At 42.3% G+C, this 27,197-nt stretch overlaps 1 protein-coding gene across 6 annotated transcripts in view; it reads left to right on the forward strand.

Annotated features, from left to right (window-relative positions):
* GAS2 (growth arrest specific 2) overlaps window positions 1-27,197 on the forward strand; it is a 118,864-nt gene that overhangs the window by 20,346 nt on the left and 71,321 nt on the right. For 4 of the 6 annotated variants that reach the window (XM_082210930.1, XM_082210926.1, XM_082210931.1 and 1 more), the window contains 2 exons: window positions 1,150-1,311; window positions 11,275-11,399. In XM_082210930.1, coding sequence (XP_082067056.1) covers window positions 1,170-1,311; window positions 11,275-11,399 — 267 coding nt within the window. In that variant the 5' untranslated portion in view covers window positions 1,150-1,169. Of the gene's footprint in view, window positions 1-855; window positions 882-1,149; window positions 1,312-11,274; window positions 11,400-27,197 lie in introns of all 6 variants that reach the window. The other 2 variants (XM_082210928.1, XM_082210927.1) reach the window with 1 other exon arrangement.

The following is a 27,197-nucleotide window of genomic DNA, read 5'->3' on the forward strand; positions in this document are numbered from 1 at the left end:
TCATTTCACCCTTTCTCAGCTTGGTAGTAGAGCCAGTGCGGTGTAGTGGTTAAGAGCGGTAGTCTCCTAATCTGGGGAACCGGGTTCGCGTCTCCGCTCCTCCACATGCAGCTGCTGGGTGACCTTGGGGTAGTCACACTTCTTGAAGTCTCTCAGCCCCACTCACCTCACAGAGTGTTTGTTGTGGGGGAGGAAGGGAAAGGAGAATGTTAGCCGCTTTGAGACTCCTGAAGGGGAGTGAAAGGCAGGGTATCAAATCCAAACTCTTCTTCTTCTTCTCTTCTTGGTAGGCCTCATATTGATAAAGTGACATTCTGGCTTTTGAAATAAGAGAAATATGCCTATTTCGCTCTAGCTATTGCTCCTTCCCAAGTCCACCCAGTGATTCTAATAAGTTCAACTGCTCTTCACCCCTCCCCTCTGCTCCATTTCCTATCTGTAGATTGTCTTAGAGACTTAGGTAGGAGTGCCCAGGGGTGGTGCAGGCTCGGTTGTGTCACAAGGACTCTGCAAAGGCTTTCCTGACAAAACAGGTTTTGAGGAAAGACCCAAAGAGAATCAGAAATCACATTTGCAAATCTAGACTACAGTATTTTTTAAATGAATGAATGAATTACTATGCTGCTTAATGCCAAAAGAGGCATTACTATACGGTACTCAACAGGTATAAGTCACTGAGCAGCTCCTTTGGCACTGTTCTGAGGTCATTTTTATATATGGCAATATCCCCCCCCCCATTAAGCATGTTATGGAGAATCTCTATTTATTATCATATCTGTTTTGCCATTCAATTTGCCCCTTTGCCTAATCATCTCTTTTTTTAATTATTTGAATCTTTTAAATCCCTGCTTGCAGAGATATTTGACAACATGCATACCAAGGTAAGTACAAATGTATCCACCTAGCCCATGTTCCTAGACTATCACTAGCAAAACACTCTATTATTATTATTATTATTATTATTATTATTATTATTAGCAAACTGGTTGTTATCATGTACATCATTTCATGGAGCAAACCTCTGTTTGTCTGGCATTACACTCATATTGAATCTGACTCATTGGCAGCTATATATAATACTAAAAATTGCAAGTCTTCACACAGCATGCTATACTAATACTTTCTTTCTTTTTTACTTCTACAAAATAGGTAGCACCAGTTGTTAAAAGATGTGCACCTCCCTCAGCCCAAAGGCCCGAGGCCCTGGCCTCTCCGATATGCACCAGTATAGCCAGTGGCTGGCTAGCAGACATGAGGCTAACTTGTTGCCGATGAAGGAGGATTTGGCCCTGTGGCTGACAAACCTGCTGGGTAAGGTTATTTTTCTATGCTGTGATTATTGCCAGAGCTTTCTAAGGAGCAACAGTAATTTTGCTTTGAGTTCCTGAAGCACAGGTGGAAAAATCTGCTCTAGGGTGACTGTTAGCATCCTGGAGTTTATCATCCCTCCCCCTGTTCAATAGGGATGCTTAGTGAGACAATTTAAGCGACTTCACAACCCAGAAAGCCACAGCGAAGCAAGCACAGGCTTAACTGTCCTTCAGAAGCCATGACATATTTTTTTGTTAGGTACTGCTGTGCATGGAAGGGTGGAATGCAAAGCTTGCTTACCTACTGCCATCATTATTATAATATATATATTTATAACCCACCTTTCCCCCCAGACAGGGACTCAAGGCAGCTTACAGATAATGATAATCACAGCTAAAAACATTTGAGGGGGGGGGAACGACCTATTCAACCATACATATAATTACAATAGAAACAACATGGCACTGTCAGGAGTCCAGGTTCCCAGCTTGATAACACGGTAAGCGTAGGTAATTCAAAAGGAGGATTTATTGCAAAAACAAACAGATAGCTCCGGACGGCTCTAAGAAAGTCTCTGGTACCATTACTCAAGGTGAACCCTTCTGAAGACTCCTTCTGGCATCAACAGAAGATTTTGAACATACAACCCTTATGTCGCTTGTTTTGCTTCCTGTCTAGCAGCCCTCCCATTCACCGACTCTTAGGACTTAGTGGATCAGCTCCAACCTTCAGAGAGGCTGTCTCTGAGTCGGTTTGTGCCATTTTGTGTCTCCTGTGAGCTTTGGCTGTGTTCTAGCCTGCTCTCAGCTGCTGCCTTATCAGCCTGCCCATCAAGGTCAGGAAGAGCCGAAGTCTGCAGCTGCTGGCTCTCCCCTGCCTGCCTGACACCTAAGCCTCTCTGTTCCTGGCTGCTTTCTGGCATTGGCTGCAAACCTTCGCTTGGAGCTGGCTCATTCCTGACAGGCACCAGCCTTTTCATTTAAAGCAATCAGTTCCCCAAAGTCTGCTGGAACAAGAAAGTCATCACCTGCTAGCAGAAGGACAACAAGGAGGGAGCCAGTCTAGCTTTTCCAGGCAGGGAGTTCCAGAGTCTGGGAGCAGCCACTGAGAAGGCCCTTTCTTGCACCCCTTGTGCCTGCAAGGGTGGCAGGAGCATGAGAAGGGCTTCCCCTGAAGATCACAAAAGCTAGGCAGGTTCATATGAGGGAATAAGGTCTTTCAGATAGCTTGGACCTAAGCCATACTATATGTCACAACTAGCACTTTGAAATTGTGCCCAGAAACAGTCCAGTAGCCAGTGAAATTTTTCTAACAAGGGAGTCGTATGCTCCCTGTAACCAGCACTGGTCAGCAATCTCTTCAAGCCAGTTGAAGTTTCTGAGCACTTTTCAAAGGCAGCCCCAACTTAGAGTGCATTACAGTAAACAGGGAAGTAACTAAGGTGTGCATCACTATGGCCAAATCAGACATCTCATGGAATGGGCAGAGCTGGTACACTAGCTTTAACTGCTTAAATGCTCTCCTGACCACTGCAGAGACCTGGGCAACCATGCTCAGGGCTGATTCTGGAAGCACACCCAAACTACAAACCTGTGTCTTCAGGGCGACTGTTACTCCATTCACCACAGGCTGAATCCCCAGGCCCTGCTCTGCCTTCTGACCGACCAAGGGTACCTCTGTTTGTCTGGATTAGATTCAGTTTGTTCACCCACATTAAATGTCCGGTGTATTGCAGTGTCTGCCTCAGAAATCCTTGGCAGGCTCTTTCAGCGTCTAATTAAGCATGCTAGTGGTTTCCTCCCCATACCTTCCACTCTCTTTCCACATGCATAGATCTTCGGCGATCACTCGTAGCCAAGTAAGATTGTCTTCCATGAACATGGTCTTAACAGTATGTACGTAAGTTACTGTGAAGGCCAATTCTGGATCCACACGTCCTTCCACAGTGGGGACATTGGTTTCCGGGCAGGAGTTGATCATGGTGAGGGTTTGCCAAGCGTGCCTTCCTCTTTTTGTCCTGAGTTCACATAGATAGCAACATTATGAGACAGAACATACACCAGGACCTTATGTAATAGCCTTCACAAGTGGGGACCAGCAGCACAATGTCACTGCTGGAAGTTTGGGAAGCAGCTGTAGCTCGCTGCTTTCCTCCAGGAAAACACACTCTTTACCACTGAATTGTAGCAAACGTCACTCTGTGGAAAGCCCATTTGATGTTTGCTCTGATTCAGCAGTAAAGAGCCAGTTTTCCCCAGGGAAAGTCGCAGGACAAGCAGAAGTGCAGACGAGCCCCAAGTTATGTATTTCCAATAATAAACAACTTTGTTATTTTCTTTCACTACAAGCATCTCGATGTGTGTGATTAAAACAGGTAAAGTCTGCTCTCTAACAAAAGTTCACATACCATATACTGCTTACTCTAGATATTTAAGAACTATAGGGCCGAACAGCAGCGCCCTACTTCCAACAGTTACATCATATCCTCACTCTTGTTCAGGGTTCCAGCCAGCCATTCAGGGAGTGATATTTCAGACATTTGCGTGACTTCAGATCAGAGGAAATTAGACATTTTAAATGTTTCTGTGCTGGAACCAACCTAACAGCATAGTCCTAACCATGTCTATTCAGAAGTAAGTCCTATTTAATGCAGTGGGGCTTATTCCAAGGTAAGTGAGATAAGGTTTGTAGCTTAAATTAATTCCAGATGAAATTAATGTGACTTAACTTATGATCATTTCCCCCCATTAATTTCAATGACCTAAGTGAAACTAATTTAATCTAGATCCAATTTATGTTCATCACAGCAAGTGAAGACAGTTCATGTCTGAAATACAGAATTTATTAATGTTTAGCACACAGCATGCAATTTAGATCTTTCTGTGTCCTTGTTCAGACATATGTATATGTACTTTCATGTTCTTGTCTCTCTGTGTGTAAGTAGTATGTAGCTTGAGTAGGCATCCAGCCTACTCAATCTATTTACTGTCTCATTTTAATTGCATGATGCTAGCAAGTACTTTCCTGTGATCTCCTGCTGCTCCGCCTCCTCATATTTTCCTCCTGTTCCAGCAGTTTTGTTCTTTTTTCCCTGCTTTGCTCTTTTTTTCTGGTCAAGCTGCTCCATCTACAACCATTTGCTTCTGCACATCTTTCCTCTAATTTATATTCATCAGAAAGTGGCTACCTAGGACAGAAATAATGTGCTTAAAAGCAGGCATTTCCTTCTCCTTCCCCAAAGGTGCAGATTGTATAGTTTCATCTGCTACTGATGTCTGGTGCAGCATAGTGGCAAGAGAAACAAGAAGGCCCAGCTTTGTGTCTTCCCTCTACTATGAACTCATTAAGTAGCCTTAGACACTTTCTCTTAACCTCAGTCCCCTCACCTGCAATATGGGAGACAATGATACCGGATGCATAACGCACTGTGAACACCTGAAAATGCCATACAAATATTACGTATTGATGATGGTTTCTCCATTCACCAGAAGCTATAGCATCCTGGGATAAAGATTGCATATAAAAGCATCTGTGTTGAAACACACAATTATCCTAGCACATTGGTTTTCCTCCTTTCTCTCATTAAGATGCCCTTTCCATCCACTTCTCTGCTGAGGAAGGTCTGGATTTTCAGGTGAGATTAGTAACCAAATATCCTCTCCCAGGCAGGCAGCTCTTTCCCTCCCATATTATAATTTAGAGAAAGAACAGGACTGACTGTCGGGGATTAAAAAGGTGTGCAAGCATTTTGTTAGAATGAGTAATGGACACATCTAACACTTCAAAGCTCCGGGAAGAGTTTATAATTTCTAAAAAGTCTGCCCTGTGTGCTCATTTTGACATGGATCAGGACAGAGGGCAGAGGGGGAAGAGTTTTCTGTCTTGAGTTCCAAGGACCATTTCCAACCCTTTAAATCAGAGCTGGGGGACTTGTGCTGCTCTCCAGATGTTGTTGGGACTCCAACTCCCATTAACTCCAGTAAGCATAGTCAGTGGAGAAGGATGGTGGGAGCTGGAGTCCAGGAACATCAGGGTAGTGGTGTCGCAGGTTCGCAAGCTCTGCTTTAAGCTGGAATTCCCAGAGTTGCATTTGCTCCCCTTTTACATGGATACAGAGATCTCTAGTTTTGGGGATGGTGCCAGAACAAGGATTTCGTGGTTTCAACATAAAACATACAGCTTTAATATTAAATGAGAAAATCCTACAGAGAGGGCTTTGTTTGCATTCCTGAGCAGGCAGATTTCACATGGACAAAGTCAAACATGAAATCAGCAAGGGAGCATGCATAGCAACTTGAGGCTCTGACATGCCACACCGAATTTTAATTCTTTATAAAGCTTCACGGGAGGATTGGCACTCAGAAAGGGTATCTTTGGGATTCCAGTGCAGGCAACTCTGTTTTAATTATGAAATAGCATAGTAAGGCATTATTAACATGGATAAACTGCCTTTTGGAAGCAAAATATATTTGTGATTCTGGTATGCATATCTAGTCTACAGGCCCATTGAATTCCTTATAGCAATAGTATGTAGTTCAGTTTGCACCAGTGGCGTAGTGTGGGTTGTCAGCACCCGGGGCAGGGCAAGTAATTTGCGCCCCCTAACCTGTGGATTTGCGCCCCCTAACCCCCAGATGTTGCGCCTGGTGTGCCCGCCCCCCTGCACCCCCCACGCTACGCCACTGGTTTGCACTGTAATGGGAATCTACCTGATTTGCACTTCCAAACCAATACATGATTCAAAATGAAGCTATTCTTTGAAATTCAGTTTTCTGGATTTTGTGATGCTGTGCTCCAGAGAAATATGCATATACTTTTGTATGTGTATGGGAGAGACAGAGAGAGAACTTGCTCAAAACACAACCCCCCCCCCCAAACTGTATATGTTAGAAGTGTGCATGAGATGGTGTATGATTTTCATGCATTTATTTTTTTTTAATGCAAAGTGATGTGATAATGAATGGAACTAAATTTAAAACTGAAAAAAGTAAAAAATGAAGGAAACTCAAACAGACAGATTACTCCATCCCTATGCTTCCTCTCCTAGCTCCACCACCCTCATCTGCATAAGGCCTTCCAGCATAGGGAGGGGAGGGAGAAAGTAGGGACATTCCATTCTATCTCAGTATCACTGCTAGTGAGTTGTATTTATTGAGAGTGGCTGGAGAAACCCAACCAGATGGGTGGGGTATAAATTATTATTATTATTATTATTATTATTATTATTATTATTATTATTATTATTGATTTTCTTTTCCCCTCAGGCTTCCCTAAATGCAATACATAAGCTCAAATATTTCTGTGTTTAAAATGCTGCCGTTTTGTGTGTTTCCTCTAATAACTTTTGTACCTGACCAGGAAGTAATGATCAAGTGGTAATAATGATGTAGAATGGAATCTCTCTGTTTTCATCTGAGGAATGTTGGAGGGTATGCTGTTTGCAGCTGTATTAAATGACTCTGCAAAAAACAGCAACAACACACGATGCCTTCTGGAATCACAGTTGTACTACATAACATATTTTTCATTTGTTACAGATGTTGAAGGCAAAAACCCATTCACTTTGTAATAAGTACTTCATCTTGGTTTACAAAATGTAATAATCAAACCATAAATGTGTGTCAGACTATAACATAATCTATGTGGGTTTAGATGGTGTTGGTAGAAGCATCCCTCCCAGCACCAGATTAACTTTTAAAATAAAAAATTGCTCTATATTTATCAAATCAACCCAAAAGGTAGGACAGACCCATAAATCCTGAGACAATATATTAATTTAGAAGAATGACCATTTCATTCGGGCTGGAAAGTATAAAAAAAACAGCCCCAAACTATGCTAAATGGAATGTCATTTGTGACAATTACACTATACACAAATGTATCAATCTCTATTCAAAGCAGTGAGCAGATCCAGATTCTATTAAAATGTTAAATTCCAAGGAAAGAAATATGAAACTGCTCTGATGAAACAGATAGTTTTTGCAAAGTGAAGAATGTCGGGAAAATAGCTTTCTGTGCTGTTGGCTGGTGTTTGCACACTAACCTGACAGTCTGAGCAGCTGGCACAGAGGTGACCTTGAAAATACAGATTTCCTTCCTCCTTGCATTATTTCTACTATGTGCTGCTCAAGTGGGTCCTATGACTATTATCACACCAGTGATATCACACACTCCCCATTCTGGAAATCTGCAGGCTTCATGGCGTATTGATTATTCAAATACTAGCCATGTGTATGTTGATATTGTAACATGCTGTGCAGCATACAGTATATGAAATACCACTTCAGAATTGCCATCTGAATCTGAGCATATCATTTCCTATTGTTTCCGATCGAGAGCTGAGCCCGATTATCTCAGAAGCAGGCCCAAGGCAATTTGTGACAGCTTGCTGGTTGAAAGCTAATGCCGTACTGTATATCCTATTTTGGATTAGAGTTGAAGTAGAGATCTGTTTTAGCTGAACTGCACATATATCAATGCTGCTTCATGTACACATTGAAGCAAAGCATATTGTTTTATCCTATTTTGTTTTGGTAACAGCAGAGACTGTTATGGTCTCAGTTCCTTTGAGAAAGTAAAGTTTTCTGGGAAGAAGATACCAAAAATGATTTAAATATTAAACTTATAGAGGATCTCTCCAAAGACAGAGGCTACTTTAGAATTACGAATTATCTGCTTTCCATGTAATTCTAACTTGCTATTTGCTGTGCAAACAAGTGTGCCTCTCTTCAGTTGTCTTCTTTACTTTTATTCAGCTAGTGAAAAAAGAATAATTTGCAATAATTTAAATGCCAAGCCTGTTAAATCTATTTTTGATTTGTTGCTTAAACTTTCAATTTGGGGTGCCAAGTTAAGAAAATCTGTGATTTGTGCATTGTTATTGCACTCGTTTTATTTTTGGATTTAGTTTTTGGGCTGGCTACAACATGAAAACCACAAAATGCACAAGATAACATATCAATTGACAAATTTAACCAATGAAAACATAAACTGAGAAATCAGGTTTTGGTGAGATGCAAAGCACCTCCTAACAAATCATTGTAATCATAACTTGGGACACAGAATCATAGCTGGCAACGTTTCCCCTTTTTAAAGGGAAATTCCCTTATTCCGAATACGATTCATCGCAAGAAAAGGGAAAAGTTGACAGCTATGCACAGAATCAGGGCTGGCCCAAACTTTTTACTGTTTGATGCAAACTGATTCTCCCTCATGTGTATTATACCCAAGTCTGTACAAAGTTTGGCACCTTAGACAAATTAAAAAACACAAGTTTTTCTCCCTAGGGATAAAAATAGTACAATAAAAATAAACGGGGAAAAAAGCTGTTCTTTCAGGGCACCCAAAATCAGCTGCCTGAGATGGTTGCTGGCCCCTAATAGTAGGGCCAGGCTTGCTTATGAGGGAACACATTCTCCTTCTGCTGATAGAGAACAGAATGAAGAACAGCAGCTATACAACACAATGACCACTTTCTGGCTCCTCTGTGGAGGTACTGGGTGGGGGGCGGGATTCAATTCAGTTCACATTTAAAGGTGAACCTACCTAATTTGCACTTTCCACAGCAATATGTGAACCAAAACACAGCTGATCTTTGAAATTGGCACTTCTCTGAATTTTTCAGTTCCATTCTCTAGTCAACTAGTTTGTACAAAAATGCATATACTAGAGTGAAATGTGCATATGAAAACACACAAAACCACCATACAAAATATTAGGGAGAATTGCTTTGCAAAAATGTGTATCTAAGGCAAAATTGGATATAAAAATGTGTATATTATGGGAAATTTGCACTAAAATGCTGGTGAATTTTCATGAGGCACTTTTGTTTTTTTTTTTTGTTTTTTAAAATCACAAACAGATGTGGAGAACAGAAGTGAAGATAATAATAACAATAATAAAATTTTATTTATATCCCACCCTCCCCAGCCGAAGCCGGGCTCAGAGCAGCTAACGACAGTAAAATGATACAACATTCTAAAATCATTTTCTTATAAAATCAATTCAAATCAGATTAATGGCAACCATTGGGCTAGAGTTCTGTGAGGATTGCCAGAGGAGGGGGTCAGGCTGTGCCCTGGCCAAAGGCCTGGTGGAACAGCTCTGTTTTGCAGGCCCTGCGGAAAGATGTCAAGTCCCGCAGGGCCCTAGTCTCTTGTGACAGAGCGTTCCACGAGAAAAATGAAAAGCTGAAATGGATAGATGTGTTTTCCCATCCCTAGATCTGTACCAACTGTATGTAGGAAACGTATCTGGCTATTTCTGGCAAGCTCAGGCCTACCCCACCCAGCTTGGTGCTCTCTGGGCCCCTGCTGCATAGTCTACTCTGAGAAAGAGTAAGATGGTCCTGCCAATGGGGACTTGGGAGCAAGGGACATAGTATATACATATAAACAAGGCAATGGAGGAAAGGAGCTGAGCTTGAGTTCACTCAGTGCTCTGCTCTCTTGGTGCAAATATGGCTGGGTGGTTCTGATCTTTAATCAGATGGTATTTCTAAATTGCAGGATCATATTTAAATGGAACAAAGGCCTTTTTGATAGATGTGTGAGGATTCAAACTGGGGAGGATGCATAGGCTGCATGCAAGCTCTGCCCTCAGTGATCCCACCCTTTCTTCCCCAGACTGGTCTACAGGGAGATTCTAAACACATTCAGAAATCCCTTCTTTGATCAGGAGCTCTGAATGGTTAGGATTCCCTAACAGGGTAAGTGTGGAACTGTATTCAACTGTGCTCAGTCCTCAAAGGTTAGGAGTGGCACATCCATGCTCACTACCCTGTTTGAGCACTTACATGTTCTTTTGAACACCTGAAAGAATCAATCCTGCATATAGGTTCTGTAGGAAAGCTATTGCACATAACTGCTGCCGATATCTGTTACAAAATGGAAATGGATAAAGCATTGAAAACTGAAACAAAGAAAACCTTATCCCAAGACTCACCTCAGTTCTGTGCTTTTTGTTCTTGACAGGTAATGAAAGCAAACAAAATACATTAGTCTGTCTTCTCAGGCACATATGACATTAGTTGGTTTAGTCATTCTGGCAGCCTTCCCCAGAATACATAATAATTCATCAATGGAGCGGTGGGGAAAGTCTCTCTCTCTCTCTCTCTCTCTCTCTCTCTCTCTCTCTCTCTTCACCATTTTCAAGCGAGTAAGTTTTTCTTCTGCAGTAAAATCTTTTAGAAAGTCTTCTGGAGCAGGTCTAAATGATCATGATGAAACAGACGGACGAGGCAAATGCTATGGCTGTTAGTAACAGCTGCTTTCCACACAATTTGCTGCTGAAAAATAGTGCCAGGAGCTTGGGCACTATGAAATTCATTCTACTGATGGTCTCATATTGTCCCCGGTTGGCACTCTGCTTCCAGACATGAAAACTAGTTGTAATTCAGTTAATGGTTTTGCAATGCTTAGTGCAGACAATGTTCCAGCCAAAGGTTTCCTAGCTGCATCCTGGTTATTTTCCTGCCTTTCCTCTTTTATTATTGCAGTTTTTCATTGTTATTTCTTAAGGAACCAATTCCGTGTTTATCCACTCATTAAAATTGATTTCTTTAAAAACTCACCACCACATTGACTTTTTTCATTTTATCTGCAGACATTGAGAAGTAGAGAGAAGCAGGGTAGTCTTCACCTTACACAACCCCAACTATTTCACAATCCTATAATCACGGCTCACTCACATAGAGAGAAACCTTATTTCAAAAAATATTAATACAATAATGTGCCTGCTCCACTTACCTTTTGGGTCCATAATCAGAGGTTTATTCTAAAAACAACCCCACTATTTATTTTCAATAACTGGTGACCATGTACTTCGATAATATGACATCAGATTCCTTTTAAAGACGTGACTATAATTTGGCACAAACTAAAATTGCAATATAACCATACCTGCTCAGAACATTGGTAATTGTCAAAGCTGATGCTGAATGCTGTTATTTTTATTCCATTTCAGGAAAGGAAATAACAGCTGAGACCTTCATGGAGAAATTGGATAATGGGGCTTTGCTCTGTCGGCTAGCAGAGACTTTACAAGATAAATTTAAAGAAAACTGCATTGAGGTCAACAAGATTGGAAAGGTAAATGTTGGTTAAATCATGAGACAGCATGAACAATCATTTCTTTGAAAAAGTTTAATAGCCTTCAATATTTCTAGCTACAATGACCTACCTTTAATGTTTTATCTTTACTCGTCGTCTTTCTTCTTCCCTCTCATCACCCACTAAAATGATCATGACAGCATTGATACAAACAACTTAAGTCAAGGCACAACTCAGTTTCAAGCCACAATTTAGGGGCTGAAAAACAATGTCATTCCCACACTAGACATTTAGTGCTACACTTCGTTCACTCCCTTTTTAATGGGGCATCTCCATAACTTAGAATTAAATCAGAGCCATCCTGTGTTACCCCTCTCATCTTTTTTTCAGACTGAAGAAAATCTAACTTTTTCATTGCGCTACTAATATCCCCAGGTGTGGTTCACCTTAGCACTAGAGTACCCAATGTGGTAGCCGCCCCCCCCGAAATCAAGGCCTGCTGCCCCTTCCTCTTTCCTTCTTTCAGGTCTTTGGTTACCTGGTAGGGGATGCATACTTTTTTTGTCACCCCCCCCCAGTGTAGTTAGTGGGTGGTTCACTAGACCAGACGGATGGGAGGTTGTCTGCTATTTATGGGATTACAATTCTTCTAAAGGAGTGGGTATGCAACTTGGGGGATACTTCTGGGTCCATTGCTGTCACTTGAGGCTCAAGTGGCCTTGTGGGCAGGGAGTGCTTTCCATCAGACCAAGGGTCATAGACCCAATAATTGACAGGTGGCAAATCTCTGAGGATTCAGACTCTCTAAGAATTTCTAGACCTATTGCTGGGATCCTTTTACATGGACATGCAAGGAGCTGAATACAGAAGCTTCTACATGAAAACATATGGAGGTATGGTCCTCCTTTAGCATCTCATTCACTGCATGTCAAGCTATGCCTAATGACACTTTCCGACTGTCACTATTTTTTGAGCTATAGTCCTGCTAAGGCCTTTGATCACAGGAAAAAAGAATGAAGTGAATTGATGAGTTACACAACAAAGTCCATCATAGTTTAACAACAACAACAACAATTTATTATTTATACCCTGCCCATCTGGTTGGGTTTCCCCAGGCACACTGTGCGGCTTCCAACAAAACACTAAATTACAATAACCTATTAAACATTAAAAGCTTCCCTAAACAGGGCTGCCTTCAGATGTCTTCTAAATGTTTGGTAGTTATTTTTCTCTTTGACATCTGGTGGGAGGGCATTCCACAGGGTGGGTGGCACTACTGAGAAGGCCCTCCGCCTGGTTCCCTGTACCTTGGCTTCTCGCAGTGAGGGAACTGCCAGAAGGCCCTCGGCGCTGGACCTCAGTGTCCGGGCAGAACGATGGAGGTGGAGACGCTCCTTCAGGTAATGACTTCATCTTGCCCTCCTGGAACTTTGCCCTCTTGGGACTTTGCATCCCATGCTGGAATATGACAATGCTGAGTTCACATTTCCCTTTTCACTGGAGTCATTTGGATTTCACAGAGTCCTTTTCTTTCACCATGGTCTGTGGGAGTCATGTGAATGAGATTAGAAAACCTCACTCCAAAGCTATGCAGTGTGTGTGTGTGTTATTTCACATTCTGTAGCGTAAGAGCGCAAAGAAATGGCAGCGTAATGGCTTTTGTGTCGTTGCCAATTGTTACGGAGGCATCCCCTCCCCACCCCCCGGTTTCACACTATAATTCCCTGTGTAGAAAGTCTCAGGCAGCAGACTCCACAACTGGAAAATGTGGGCCTCGGTGCCAAGAACGTTATCCGAGAATAAGAGTGCATGAAATTCGGCATAGTATGGATTCCATATTACCCCCTCGAACCATTAGCCTCTGCCGCATTCATAATATACGTGCTGTCATGGAGCCATGAGGCTGTGCAGGGATTGAGAAGCATAGTATGGCTTTCATCCAGCTGCTACCTTAAAGATGGCTTTTTGCGGCAGGCAGCTGGGCCTCTTAGACACTTCAGCTGCTATTAAAATAGATAAAGCACTCTGGATATATATATATATATTTGTAGGTAGGTGTGGGCTGATACAAAAAGTGAAACAGCTGCCAGAGGAACTGTGCTGGAGACAGCAGCCAGGCTGCAGCTGAGTGAGGGGGCGGCTGTCAGTATATGAGAAGGCCAGAGCAGGGAGAGAATATTACAAGTCAGTATTTTCATAAGCTTGAAGGAGTATGGGTGATTTCTGCATACTGTGTCAGGGCTGAAAAAATTCTCCCTGAGAAATACCCAGTTAGTCACTGGCTTTTCTATATCCCTGCCCCCCAATCAATTAAAGCACTACCGCTGAACCTCCTGAAAGCATTCCTTAAAAACAGTAATGGAAATTCTCTGTGTATGGCCAAGTCACACAGCTTTGGATGCAAAAGAATAAGCTATTAGGCATGCACATTGGATTTCATTGATGGGTATCCGCTCCTCATTGATGAGTAGGCCAAGGAGGAGATGTCTTTTAATTATATGGAGAAAGAAACGCACAGTGAGATTTACTGGGATGAATCAAGACGGCAGGCTCCCATGCTGGAGGTTATGTGATTCAGCACATAAACAGAAAGGGTGTGGGAAGCAGAGCTTGGGAAAATGAGATGTGAAATTGCATAAATTTGGGAATCAGCAGTGTCAGTGAACTTAAGAGCCCTTCAATCTGCCATTTCATGTACCTGGCATCAGAAAAAAGGAACCACACAGTATATGTGACTAGAGGTATCTGTTATGGTGAATCAGGGCACCTGGTACCCCCAAAACAGTTCCATCGGAAATCAGTGCAGTGATAATTAAAGCATTGCCTCAGTGGGACCAGGGCAAAGCCTAGTCTCAAATCCTGGAGGACTATCTCCAGTCAGTGTAGACACACTAAAATAGATGGACCAATGATCTGACTCTGTGTAGCCCATCTAGGAGAAGGAAAACTGCAATCCTAAACCTCCTCTGCAGGAGAAGAAAAGGCCAAGCAGTAAACCCTACACAAATCTGGAGTGGAGATGGCACCTTGTACACCTCCTTCTGGTCAACGTTCTGTGTTCTGCGATACCTATGACACAGTTCTTTGGAGACAAGGATTGCTGACATGAGCGTTTACCATATAATCAGGCCAACCATGTGGGAAGCTGGCGTGTACCTCAGTGGCGTGTGACTGAAGCCAAATGGAATTTATTTTCATGGCAAGTCAGCTGTAGTGTTGACATGATATTTGAATAGATCTTTATTGTTTCTAAATGCTGTGGTTGAGCTTTCAAGCGGCAGCGTTTTTAATATAGGTGTTCAGAACCAAAATATAAATAGGCGTTAGATGCTCAAGCTGCTATTTACCTTAACCAAATTGCTGTTTTCAGAACGAAGAAACACAATTATTAATATTTTCAAAGCGAATGTTAATTGGATTTAAAGACATAGAAATCTCTTAGGAGACAAACTAGCAAAAAAGGGGCATTGCCTTGAGAAGTATAAAACTTCTAAGGCATTATATTTCCTTGTAAAAGCAAAAATTAAATTAGCAAAACATAGGATTTTCTCTTCCTTATTTGTCAATAAGCGTTCATGTGGTTTTGAACAGAAACAAAAGGTTGAGCTTTTCTAATGATTGCATTTGGTGAGTTTCTGCTTGTCGTAGAACAATTCAAAAGTACTGCTGGAGGGTAAAGTGGCAATTCCGGGGAAACTGAACATTCATTTTGCAAGAGTTGAAATCATGTTGACGATGTTCCCTAGAGGGTCAGAAGACCTGGTCTTTTGCCCTCTTGAAGACAGTGTTATCTTCAAAGTTGTGGAGGGCTTTGGTGACACTCATATTTCATCTTCGCAGTGACTCACTTGGAGTGACTAATGCTATAAGGTACTGGTGATGTCAGTCAGATAAGCACCATCTGGCATTAAGTGTGGTCCTGTATGGCTCTACCTTTGATTGCAAAGGAGAGAGAAAAATAGGCTTCCTTTGCATATTTCCTTTCTTGCTGACATGCTTTCAGAGGCCAGGACAGCGTAGGGGTGCATCATTATCCCCTTCTCAAACTGATGGAATGCAAGAAAGTGTACTGGTCCTGTCAAACTCAATTTGAGCACGACTGCCTCCATAGTAGAAAGCACTGGGAATAGTCTCCATCGAAGCATCAGTATGCAAAGTTCCCGATAGCAAGACTATAAGGGTCCCATTGTGAACAATCTGGGACAACTGGGGAACTGGGAGTTCACATTAGGGGCATGAAATTTCCATGAGTCATGTGGCACACGTTTGGTTTTGTCTGCAGACATGCCTGGAGCTGCTTCTCTAGATAGACATTAAGGAATATTTTGCAATTACAAGCCCCCTTGATAAGTACATTCATGCAAGAGTTGTGTTTTTTCATGTCACTGGTGTCCAAGGTTTTTAGGCCAGACACCACAATGCCTTTTTTCTTAACTCAGAGTTCTCTGTACTGGGAAGCACCAATCCCTAACGCCTTTTATCACAGAATGCTGATGTAAACCTTCTGAAACATCTGGTGTGTTTGGAACTGTTTGGAAACCACTGCCCTATGTTGCTATTCTGCCCTTTTGTTTGGCCAATTTACACATTAGAGCTGCCACATGAAATTTTTAATTTGTTGAATTTGGCTATTTATTATTATGAATAATAATCTATTATTTTATTATCTATCATGTTGTTAATTACACTATAATGCTAATTCTAATACTATCACCAACTGTCTGGGTGCTGGTATGAGTCATGCAGCTGGGCTGATTTGCTACATTTGCTACAGGCAGAGGGCCTTCTGGGTGGTGGCCATGTCCTGTGGAACGCCCTCCCATCAGATGTCAAGGAAATAAACAACTATCTGACTTTTAGAAGACATCTGAAGGCAATCCTGTTTAGGGAAGTTTTTAATGTCTGATGTTTTATTGTATTTTTAATATTTTGTTGGAAGCCGCCTTTCTTTTCTTTTCTTTTTTTGGTAACTTGCAGTAGTGTGGGGAAAAAAAGGCCTCAACTACATGGCAAGCTAATGCACCCAGATGGGGTGGATTAAAGCACCTTCCATATGGAGTGTATTGTATCTCCAGGGGCGGGACCACAGCTCTGAATCTTATAAGCAGAAGGTCCCACATTTAATCCCAGTCTTCCCCCATGTTATTTTTTAAAGGGTCAGGTAGCAGGTAATGTGAAAGAAGTGCCTAAGACCTTGGAAAAGCATTGCTAGTTGTAAATCACAGGAGACAATACTGAGCTAGATGAACTAGTCAGATCTGATACAAAGCAGGCGATTACAGTGGCTGAACCGGTAGCATGTAGACTGATCCTTAAAGCCTTGATTGTTCACTGTTTCTAAAACTTTGATAATTAAGACCGTCCTAAATATCACAAGGAGGACGCGGGTGGCGCTGTGGGTAAAACCTCAGTGCCTAGGGCTTGCCGATCGCATGGTCGGCGGTTCGGATCCCCGTGGCGGGGTGAGCTCCCGTCTTTCGGTCCCAGCTCCTGTCCACCTAGCAGTTCGAAAGCACTTCTAAGTAGATAAATAGGGCCCGCTTTATAGTGGCAAGGTAAACGGCGTTTCCGTGTGCTGCGCTGGTGTTGGCTTGCCAGAGCAGCTTCGTCACGCTGGCCATGTGACCCAGAAGTGTCTCCGGACAGCACTGGCCCCTGGCCTCTTAAGTGAGATGGGCGCACAACCCTAGAGTCAGACACGACTGGCTCATACGGGCAGGGGTACCTTTACCTTTAAATATCACAAGAGCAGGCTACTGGCAAGATGTTGTCCCTTGCTGAAAGAGCTGCACTGGTTGCTGATCTGCTACTGGGTAAAGTTATTGTGTTAATTCACAAAGCCTGAACTAACAAGACCTCAAACTCCTTGAAGAATGGCCTGATTCCTTATGGTCCACCTTGATCACTGAAATTCACTCTCCCCGAAACAGCCTAGGAACCGAAATGCAGCTACCCTTCAAAGTTTACACATCTCTAAATTTTGCAGTGCAGTTCTGTAGCCAGGTAATGCGCACAGAAATGCACATTGCAGGGCAAAGTGTGCATATAAATCAATATATTAGTGAAAGTCACATAAAAATGCATTATATTAGGGGGAATTGCTTGCAAAGATACGTCTATCAAGAAGAATGTGCACAAAAATCCTGATGAATTTTCCTGAGAACTCTTTTTTTAAAAAAATGCAAACTGATGTAGAAATGTGGAGAACTGAATTTAAGACTGGAAAAAATAAACAATTGAGAGAAACTGAAATTGACAGATTCACCCATCCCTTATGGAGATGGGGCCCTCCATTTCAGCAGCATCCCACTTGCTTGAGGAAAGTTGAAAACTTTCATGGGACTTACTAATAATTAAGATAGGTTCAGGGCTGAGGATGTGGGATAGCTAAGTGGCTGACATTTCAGTTTAGCTATTCAACGCTTAATAGGGCTCTTCGGTTCACTAACATGAAAATAATTGCAAAACATAGCCCAGGAATGTCCCTTCCCAGCGCTTCTCAACCCTACCAAAAAGCAGCAAATAATACCTCTGTGTATGGATTTTTAGAACCATTAAAACAGCATAAAGAAAATGTAATCATTCCAACCTGGATGAGGATTTAACAGTAGAGTGGATACGGAGGAATATAGCGATCATTTCTGAAGGGCCTGATTCCATTTTTTCCTTGCCTGTGAAACCTACCTGTGGGACGCCATGTGGTATTTGCATTATGACTAAATTTATATTCCAGCAGATTTAAGAGACAGGGAGATTCAGTGACAGTTATGTTAATAAATGCTGGGGATTTGTATAGTAGTAAATGGCTGGTTCTACCCATGTTATGGCTAATGACCTACTGCCCCCAAAACTGCAGGTTTATTATTATAGCAAGTGTGATTCTGTAAAAAAGTGATTCATATTGCAGGAGTCCATTTTGTAATTTTCTCTCAGTGGCTTGGATTTCATCTCCTTGCTCTCCAGGCCATATTTTACTTCTCCTGACAGATAGTTAATTTGAGAATTTCGCAGCTGTACAAACAAATTTAAAACGCCGAGGCATGTGTGGTATGCACAGAGCCCACGTTAGCATGGAATTATTAAAGCAAATTTTTTTTCAGATTTAAAGTAAACTCATATAACACGTGTGTTAATAGTTATCAGCATAATATTCAGGGCATTCTTCCAGCTCTCTCTGAAGAGGGATTGCCATTCTGGTGTGACTACGAATGGGTAATATTGGGCTCTGAAATAAAAGCATATCAAACAGAAGATGGGACAGTTTTGTATCTGTCAAAATGGGTATTTAAGAGCATTTTTAATATGTAGGCACTCAAATGGTACAGTCCTCTCAGATGACAGTCTCATCTCAGAGGCATGGGAGGACAGTAGTGATTGGAAGGGCAGAACTGCTTATCTGACCTCCATTATTGCTGTTGCTGTGGTGTAGCAACAAGGGTGGGGAGGTGAGGTAGTGTCAAGGTTGGCATGGCGCAAACACACTGGTAGAAACAATCTGATGTATATGCTAGTGGTTTGCACCATGCTGACCTTGCCATTCATTACCTTGCCTCCTCCTCACCCTCCTGTTCCACCACAGTGACGGGAGATCAGGTGAGTAGTCCTGCCCCACCAACCACTACTGTGTGATGATGAGATCGTGGATGCAATGTGAACAGGGGGTGCAAAGAGAGAACCAAATATGCCCTGAATGAGGACTGGCACCAATGAGTGGCCCTGTGTATGCATACAAACACCGGAAAGCATATTCAGCCAGTGAATACAACTAGGAGAGGAGGACAAAATTGTAGACAGGTGACACTGGAACTATAGCTGTCAGCAGCAGTACCTTCCAAGGCCCAGAGCTGTTTTTAACTAGCTGTGGTGTCGATTTTTGTGGAGAGAGAAAAGGGCATACATTTGCAGGGTGTCCCAGGAACAGAAATTAATAGTTGGGTATACATTTATTTTTTAATGCTCTTTCACATCCAAAAAATCTTCCTCCATGTAATAAATCTATGCTGTAAGGAACAAGCTAAGCCAGAACCCTTTTACCTCCTCAACATGGAGGGGTATTAATTTTTTTGGAATACTTCAAATGGGCAACCTGCCAGTATTGTGGGCAGATTCAGTCACATTAAAGGAGTGCTACCAAGAGTGTCTGAAAGTTTGAATTGGCGCTCCATTCTCAACTTGAATTCAATTTAGATTGTACTTAATAATAGCCCTGCAGCATAGGCTCTTGCACTGGTGGAGGAAGAGGAGTGCTGGGGGAGCGCACTGCCCCCGGCAGCGTGAACCCCAGGGTGCCATCGCGGCTGCCCCCCGGTGGTGCGCCCTGCCCCCAGGACATGCTCCTTGCCCCCGGGACACGTGCCAGCCCCGCCCCCGCCTGCTCTCCGCCCCCGGAGCATGAAGCTCCGCCACTGGGCTCTTGACTGGCATACAAATTTTCTCTGGGAAAGTTTCAGCCACACATTTCATAGGTGTAGATGAAAAAGAAGTTACATGGCCTGCAATCACCATTCAAAAGCCTGGCCACCACATTTTGGACCAATTGAACATACAAGTGTCCGATTTGATGTCACTTTTGTCATGGGAGCTCAGCAGGCTTCAATGAACGTGGGCTCGGATCTGGAATATGCGCACAGAAAATAATGCATTTGAGCATGTGCTTTCTTGCATGGCTGAGTAAAAACTAGCCCTCCTCAAAAGAGATTTGCTGACGAAGTTGCATATCTGGATATGAATGCACACTGCAATACTCATCAAGTTCCTACTGACTTCAAGAGATCTAGCTGACGTAGAACGGATCTGTATCAAAAACAAAGCATAACTAGACTTGGATCAGGGCCAGTATTTACGTTTTGGCTCATATTGTCTGAGAAAGTATAATCCATGCTTCACTTACCTCCTGACTGGATTAATGTCCTTTATGTGAAGCTGCCTTTGAAGAGAGTCCAGAAGCGTCAACTGGTCCAGAATGTGGTGGCCAGACTTCTGTCTGTTCTTGTTTTTAATATCAGCTCTGTTGGCTTCCTGGTTTAATCCAAAGTGCTGGTTCTACCATTTAAATACTTAAGTGGCTTAGGATAAGAATGTAAGAAAAGCCCTGCTGGATCAGAGCTCCCCCATATGCCTATGGGGAGCCCCCCAAAAGCACCTGAGCACAACAGTGCTCCCTTCACTTAAAATTCCCTGAAACTGTTATGTAAAAGGCATACTGTCTCTGGCAGTAGAGGTACAACATAGTCATCTAAAGCCTGATCCAAAATGAATTTGTCTAATGTTTTCTAAAGCCATCTGAGCTGGTGGCCATCATTGCATCTTGTGGCAGCGAATTAAACTCTGTGCTGCATGAAGAGGTATTTTCTTTCGTCCTTTGTGAATCTCCCAACATTTAGATTCATTGGATGGCTTCAAATGAGAAAAATGAGAAAAACTTCTCCATATGCACTCTCTCCACACCATGTATAACTTATCAGATTACCTTAGAGACCCCTTGCTCCCAAATGAATCAGTCCTGGGCTGAAATCATTGTGGGATGCCTTGTTCCCAGTGCAAGAGAGCATGGCCTTTTATATGATGGTCCTGGAACTCTGGAATGCATTCCCAATTCAGGTGCATCAGGATTAAGGCTTCCTCTTTGTACATCTTTAAGATACCGAGGACACCTTTATTTTGATGGGCTTTTAATGTGCAGTTCATAGTTTCATTGCTCCCTCTTTTGATGTGTTAGATCCTTTGCCTTTCCTTGGCTATACGGTCAATTTTTAGAAACTGCCATTTGTTATACTTGAAGTGTTATGATTATATTGCATGGCTTAACAATTATGCTGCTCTGGGGCATTTAACTGATAGATATACTCAGTTTATACTAAAGGGAATTTTTTAATGTAACTCATCTGTGCTGCTTTGTGTTACTGGACTTTGTTTTGGTAGGTTTTTATTTATTATATTTTTAGGGTGGAGTAAACCAGGTGTCGATTTTTCTTTGAAATATGCAGTGTGTATATTACTTAAATGAATGAATGAATTTCATTTAATGTTACAATAATAGATCCTTAAAGACAGCATTATACATTGATAAACACATCAAACTAGAGAGTTTCTTGAACTTTTCGTTCTTAGCACTATCATGAAAGCCTTGTCTCTTTCGCCTTTCTCAGAAGCATTGAGCATAAGCATGGTAGATCTTGTATACTTTTTATTTCACTGCTTTGCTGCTAGTGTATGGTTTGAATTGGGAAGATGTAACCCTGTGTTAACATGTGTTAATCCATCTGGACAGGATTATTTTCACATGACTATAAAGCTGCTTGGGAGAGGATCACTAGTATCCTTGTCTGGGCTGTCAACAATATCTTACATCCATGTTTCAGAGAATCTAAAAAATCAGTACCTAATTTAGAGCAGGCAGAATGAAATAGACTTCATCTGCAACAGCAACTAGGTCTTGCATCCAAGTAGCTAACTCTAGTTAGTGAGTGGCAGAAACCTGATAAGTGATAAGAAATGCACAAGTACAAGGTAAGTGCTTTAAGTGGCGTATCAAACATCACTCCATGGTGCAGAACATGCAAAGAGAGGGGCACATGTAGCACACCCATTTTGCATGCAGAAGGATCCAAGTTCAATCCCTGTTATTGCCAGGTAAGGTAGGGAAAGAGCCTGCTCAAGATCCTGGAGATTTATTGCTATATTCCATATAGAGCCAGAGCAGCAAATGTGGTGCCCTCCAAATGTTTCTGGACTAGAGTTCCCATCATCCCAGACCATGGACCAGATCGGTTGATGCTGATGAGAATTATAATGGAACGCTCTACAAAGGCTACTCCTGGTATAGACAGCACCAAGTAGACAGCTATATGGATTAATGGTCTGGCATGTATCTGGAGTGGCAGGGGTTTCGGGAGAGGAGCCTCTGACTATGCATATAGGTGATCCTGATCCTGTGATGGACTATCAAAGGAATGCAGCTTGGGCATCAGACCAAACTGCTGAAAAGCCCCATAGAGGCCCCTTGTACATCCTGTAACAAAGCTCATTCTAATGTAACCTTGCAAACTGTATACTTGCTCCTTTTGGATGTTCCCCATTGAGAACAGTTTGAACTTCAACTCATGAGCAGTTCCTCCACGGCACCTATGTCTTTCCTAGACTGAGTTGTACTTCTTTGGCTCTATTTCCTCAAGCACTGCTTCGGCACTTCCACCATATCATCTGATGAAAAACAATTAGAGTTGGGTTTCATGTGAGCATTGGTGACACCTCATTCCTGATCTCCTTTGATGACCTCACTCAGTAGCTTCATAGTAGATGTTGAGCAACAGGGGGACAAAATGGAACCCTGTGGAATCCCACAGCATAAATGTATTAGGGCCAATTGAAAGTCTTCCCTTGACCTTTTGGAACTAACCATTCATGATTGTATGGGGGAAAGAATCACACTTATGCTATTTCCCCAATCCAGACTCTCACCCAGCCTAGATCCAGTCCCCTTTGCATGATTTCACCCTTCTCATGTGGTTCCTCCCTTCCCATGTTTTGAGAGGTGGGCAATACTGTCTGTGTCATGGGGAACCAGCTCCACTGATACTGTTTTAAGAATTGCTAGTTTGTGATGATGATGGGTGAAGTGTTACTTGGCCACAACCTATACCTTTGACCAAAGCTCTGTGCTAACTGATTCCAGGCTTTTGTGACTCTTCTATAGATACATAAGTAATATTGCTCCATGAAATCCTAGAAGTCCTTCATTTTCTCCATGATTTATCACCTCACAATCTCAGACACTTGTGGAGTGGAATGATCTGTTCTATATTAAGAGGGAAAGAGAGATATATTGTTTTAATTGTCAATAGAAGGAGTTTGGATTCCCATTTGTACTAGAGACACGATAATACATCACTGTCATATTATTCCTTAAAAGTGCTTTAAAATCACTTGGATAGCTTTATAACTGCTTAGTGTGTTGTAATGGGAGATTGCATGGGAGCACAGGGAACCTACATTATTGGATGATGTTACAGCTTCTGGGCATAAATGCATGAGTACGGTTTGGTTTATGGAAATTCCCTTGAAATTATGCATGCCATTAAACAACTGATTAGTAGATGTTAGGAACAGATGCACCTAGCTACATTAGCTCTGATGGGCTAGTGTAATTTTGAATTTTAATATTAAAAAAAAAAACAGATATTGGGGAGAACTTAGGCTAGATACAGCACTCCAGAATGTTACCTTGATGAGGTTCACTTGCTTAGTTTTGCATTTATACTTGCGATACATTCAGGGCCAGTCCTACCATTAGGTTGAATGAGGCAATCACCCACCCTCTGGATTTGGTATGGCAGACTCCCAAAAGGAACCTCTAGCATTGTGTGTACCTGCCTTGTGGCCTGTTCTAATCTGACTGATACATGCTAATCTTTTACAAGTCTGGGGGAAATAGTTGAGTCTATGGGCTAAATCAGATGTGGATATCAGGGAATTCATGATCAACCTTCATTTCTCTCTCTATAGGTATGTAGGTTAATGCTCCCCCCCCTTTCCTGTTTTTCTGATGAAAATCATCTTACCTCTGAAAGTGCTGCTTGCCCTGCTGGAGAAAACAGGAAAGTATGTTGGTGCCTCTCCCAACACAACAGTCCCAAGCAGATGAGCTGTACAAATCTACAACAGGATCAGAACAGAACCAAACTAGCCAGACAACAGGAGAGGGAGAAAGACAATGGCTTGTTGTAGCATATGTGTTCATGCTACAAATAATCACAGCTCTGTAGGCATGATGAGTGTGCGCAGAGAAGCTGACCTTCAGAATTTCAGACACCGAGTTAAGGCCAATTTGGAAATTTGGCTCTGTTTGTTAACATTCCAACATGTTTTTCAAATCATGGAGCCATTTTTTTATATATGTGTATTTTAAAAAACCCTTTATCCAGCTTTGAATTCCCCAAATCTCAGCAGCTTCTTTGTGGTTTCTGATTGGAAGAGTTACAGAAAAAAAATTAGAATCTTTATCGCAGAGGCAAAAATGAAACATTTTCAGAGGAGTGTCAAACTTAACTTCAGGAATTCATGAATGAAATCCCTTGTGAACATTTTGGGTGACAGCATCAACATCTCTGAACATCTGTCAGTCTGAAAAATGACAGCAAAGGCAATATTAAATTTTTTAAAAGGAAATTCTTTCTTTAGATTATCTAAATTGCTATCCTGGGGTATTTGCTTGACACTTGGCTCATAAAAGGTAAAGCACCATTTGGAACTAATTTTGCAGAAGAGTTAAGGGGGAAATGGTACATTTTGAAGAATTGCATAGCATGAGGCTGACCATGAAGAAGCAGGGAGAAACAAAGGGAGACAAGCTAAGTTGAATATGACAACACATTCCATGTGGTCCTGACTGCTGCTTGGAATTTGCACGGATTTTTACATTTATTACTCATATTGCAGTGTGGAGCTGTCTGCATTATTCTTTAATGGTCAGATGTTGATATTTTCCAAATAATGACCTTGTTTATTATTTGGGGAAGTTGGCATAACTGATGGTAGTTCTCTACCATGCATGCAAGTAGTCTTTCAAACTTTTCTGACTCAAGACCCCCACCTTTAACGCCAGATTGCAATATGAGACCCTTTCATCTTTCTATCTTCTCCCTCTTTCCTCTACAATTTTCTATTTTTATCCTTAGAATTTCATTCAAATGTTTTTAACAACTGCAAACTCTGGTATAACCCACCATAGATCAGTGAAGAAACCAGCTGATGGTCACAATCCATCAGTTTGAGACCAAAGGTTTACGGAAGGGAAGGGAACCTACTTACTGTACTTCTGCCACCATCTCTGACCACTGGTCATGTTGGCTGGGGCTGACGGGGGCTGGGGTCCAACACCACCCAGGCCACTTTTGCCAACCTTGGCTTACCGTAATAGGTCAAAGGGTTCTTGGTGTTTGTTTGAAAAGCGTGCACACTCTGCTTTCAAGGCTGAACTTGGTAATTTAGAGAAGCGTTTCCCAACGTTTTTCCAACCATGGCCCCCTTCCGTTCTTGTTTCCTTCCTGTGACCCCCCCCCCGGGTGTAGTCAAGGAGGGGCAGCTGCCACCCATAAGTAAAAATCAATACAAATCAATACATATTTGAGGTTCTGCCCCCCCTAACAAAAGCCTGCCCCCTAACAAAAATCCTGGCTATGCCCCTGCCTCTCCATCCTACTGGTAGAAAGGTAGCTATTTAAATGTTTCATATGTAAATAAAACAGATTTTATTTGTAATGTTTATAATTTATACAAAATACAATTGCATAAAATGATAGGAACAGAGTGAAATATTGTTGAAGCAGAAAAACATAGAATCATGGAGCTGGAAGGGACCCGAAGGATCATCTTTCTAGTGCAAGCCCCTGCAATGTAGGAAACTCAGATAAACCTCCAAGGAAGGAGAGCCCAGAACCTCCAGAGAGAGAACCATCTTTCGTGTATTATAAAAAGGAAACAACACTTATTTGACTCATTATTTGACACAGAGGGGAAAACCTACAGAAACAGTCCAAAGGGCACACAGGGTGTTCTGTATATATGGGAGAATTTTAAAAAGCAAGTGGTCCCCACTGACCTGGTGCAAAAAGATCTTGCCATCTGGAGGAGCCCTGACTGCCTAGATAAAGCACATCCTTACCTGGGAGTAAGGCCCACTGAACTAGTGCAACTTACTTCTGAGTAGACACTTAGTTATTTACTAGATGCAAGTCAGCAGCACAAGACAACCCCACTCGACTATGCTCTGGGGTGGATTTCACCCCACACCTTGCAGAGCCAAGTCAATGCTGCCAACGGGCTCTGCACACCTCAACAACATCCGAAGGCCCTGATCCACTAGGCGCTGGGGTGGATTGCACCTTGTGCCTTGCAGAGTCAGGCCCAGGCTGCCACCACGCCCAGCACTGGCAGCAGCAACAAACAGCTCTGCCTCGCCCAGCCCTGCCAATTGCCACCCCACCACCACACTTACCTGATTCCCCGCTTCACTTCTTACTTCTCTCTGTGCCCCCCAAGCCTACTGGTGTGCCCCCCCCATTTACACGATTTTGACCTGTGCTCCCCTTGGAATATCCGGGGGGGGGGGCTGCAGGGGGCCATATGTCCCCCGGTTGGAAACCACTGATTTAGAGCAACATTCTTCTTGAAGTCAAAGAGGGATGCTTTGGCTCAATTTGATGCCTCTTGTACTATTCTGGAGGCTTTTTGGAAGGTGATTGGCATTTCAAACCAGGGACCTTGGTAGCAGGACACAGGCGGCCATTGCAGCTTGCTAGGGAAAGAAGTTACTATCTGTTCTGTACTGTGCTACATCATCATCACCATGCATATAGCCAGTGGCATTGCAGCTACTAATTCAGGAAGGATCAGGCAACTGAAGGAGTGAATTGGGTTCTTTATGGTCTTAGAAAGATTCTACCTCCGGACTGACTCCTCAGACTAAGCTGGTTGTTGCTTATGAACATCCCATCTCAAATGCCCATCCCAACTTGATAACCTACCACTTCCAGACCTGCTGCTTGTGTTTTGCTTTATGTAAGCACTCATTATTATTTTTTTGAAACTGAGTGCTCTCTCTTTGGTGCTGAAGGCTTGAAGCACATATCTAGCTGAAATGTTTTTTAAGGGCTTCAACTGAAGCAAATGTATAAATATGATTTATTTTTAGGCACTGCTATTATTTTAATAGTGTTATGATTCTGTTTAATTGGACATCTTGATAATTATGTGCCATTTTTCTTTTCTTTTTTTCATTGTTCGCTCTGCTGTGAGCAGTGGCAATAAACTTAATAATAAATAAGCAAATTAGTTACC

This window comes from Podarcis vaucheri (genome assembly GCF_965113315.1).
Source record: "Podarcis vaucheri genome assembly, chromosome: 1".
Lineage (NCBI taxonomy): Eukaryota > Metazoa > Chordata > Lepidosauria > Squamata > Lacertidae > Podarcis > Podarcis vaucheri.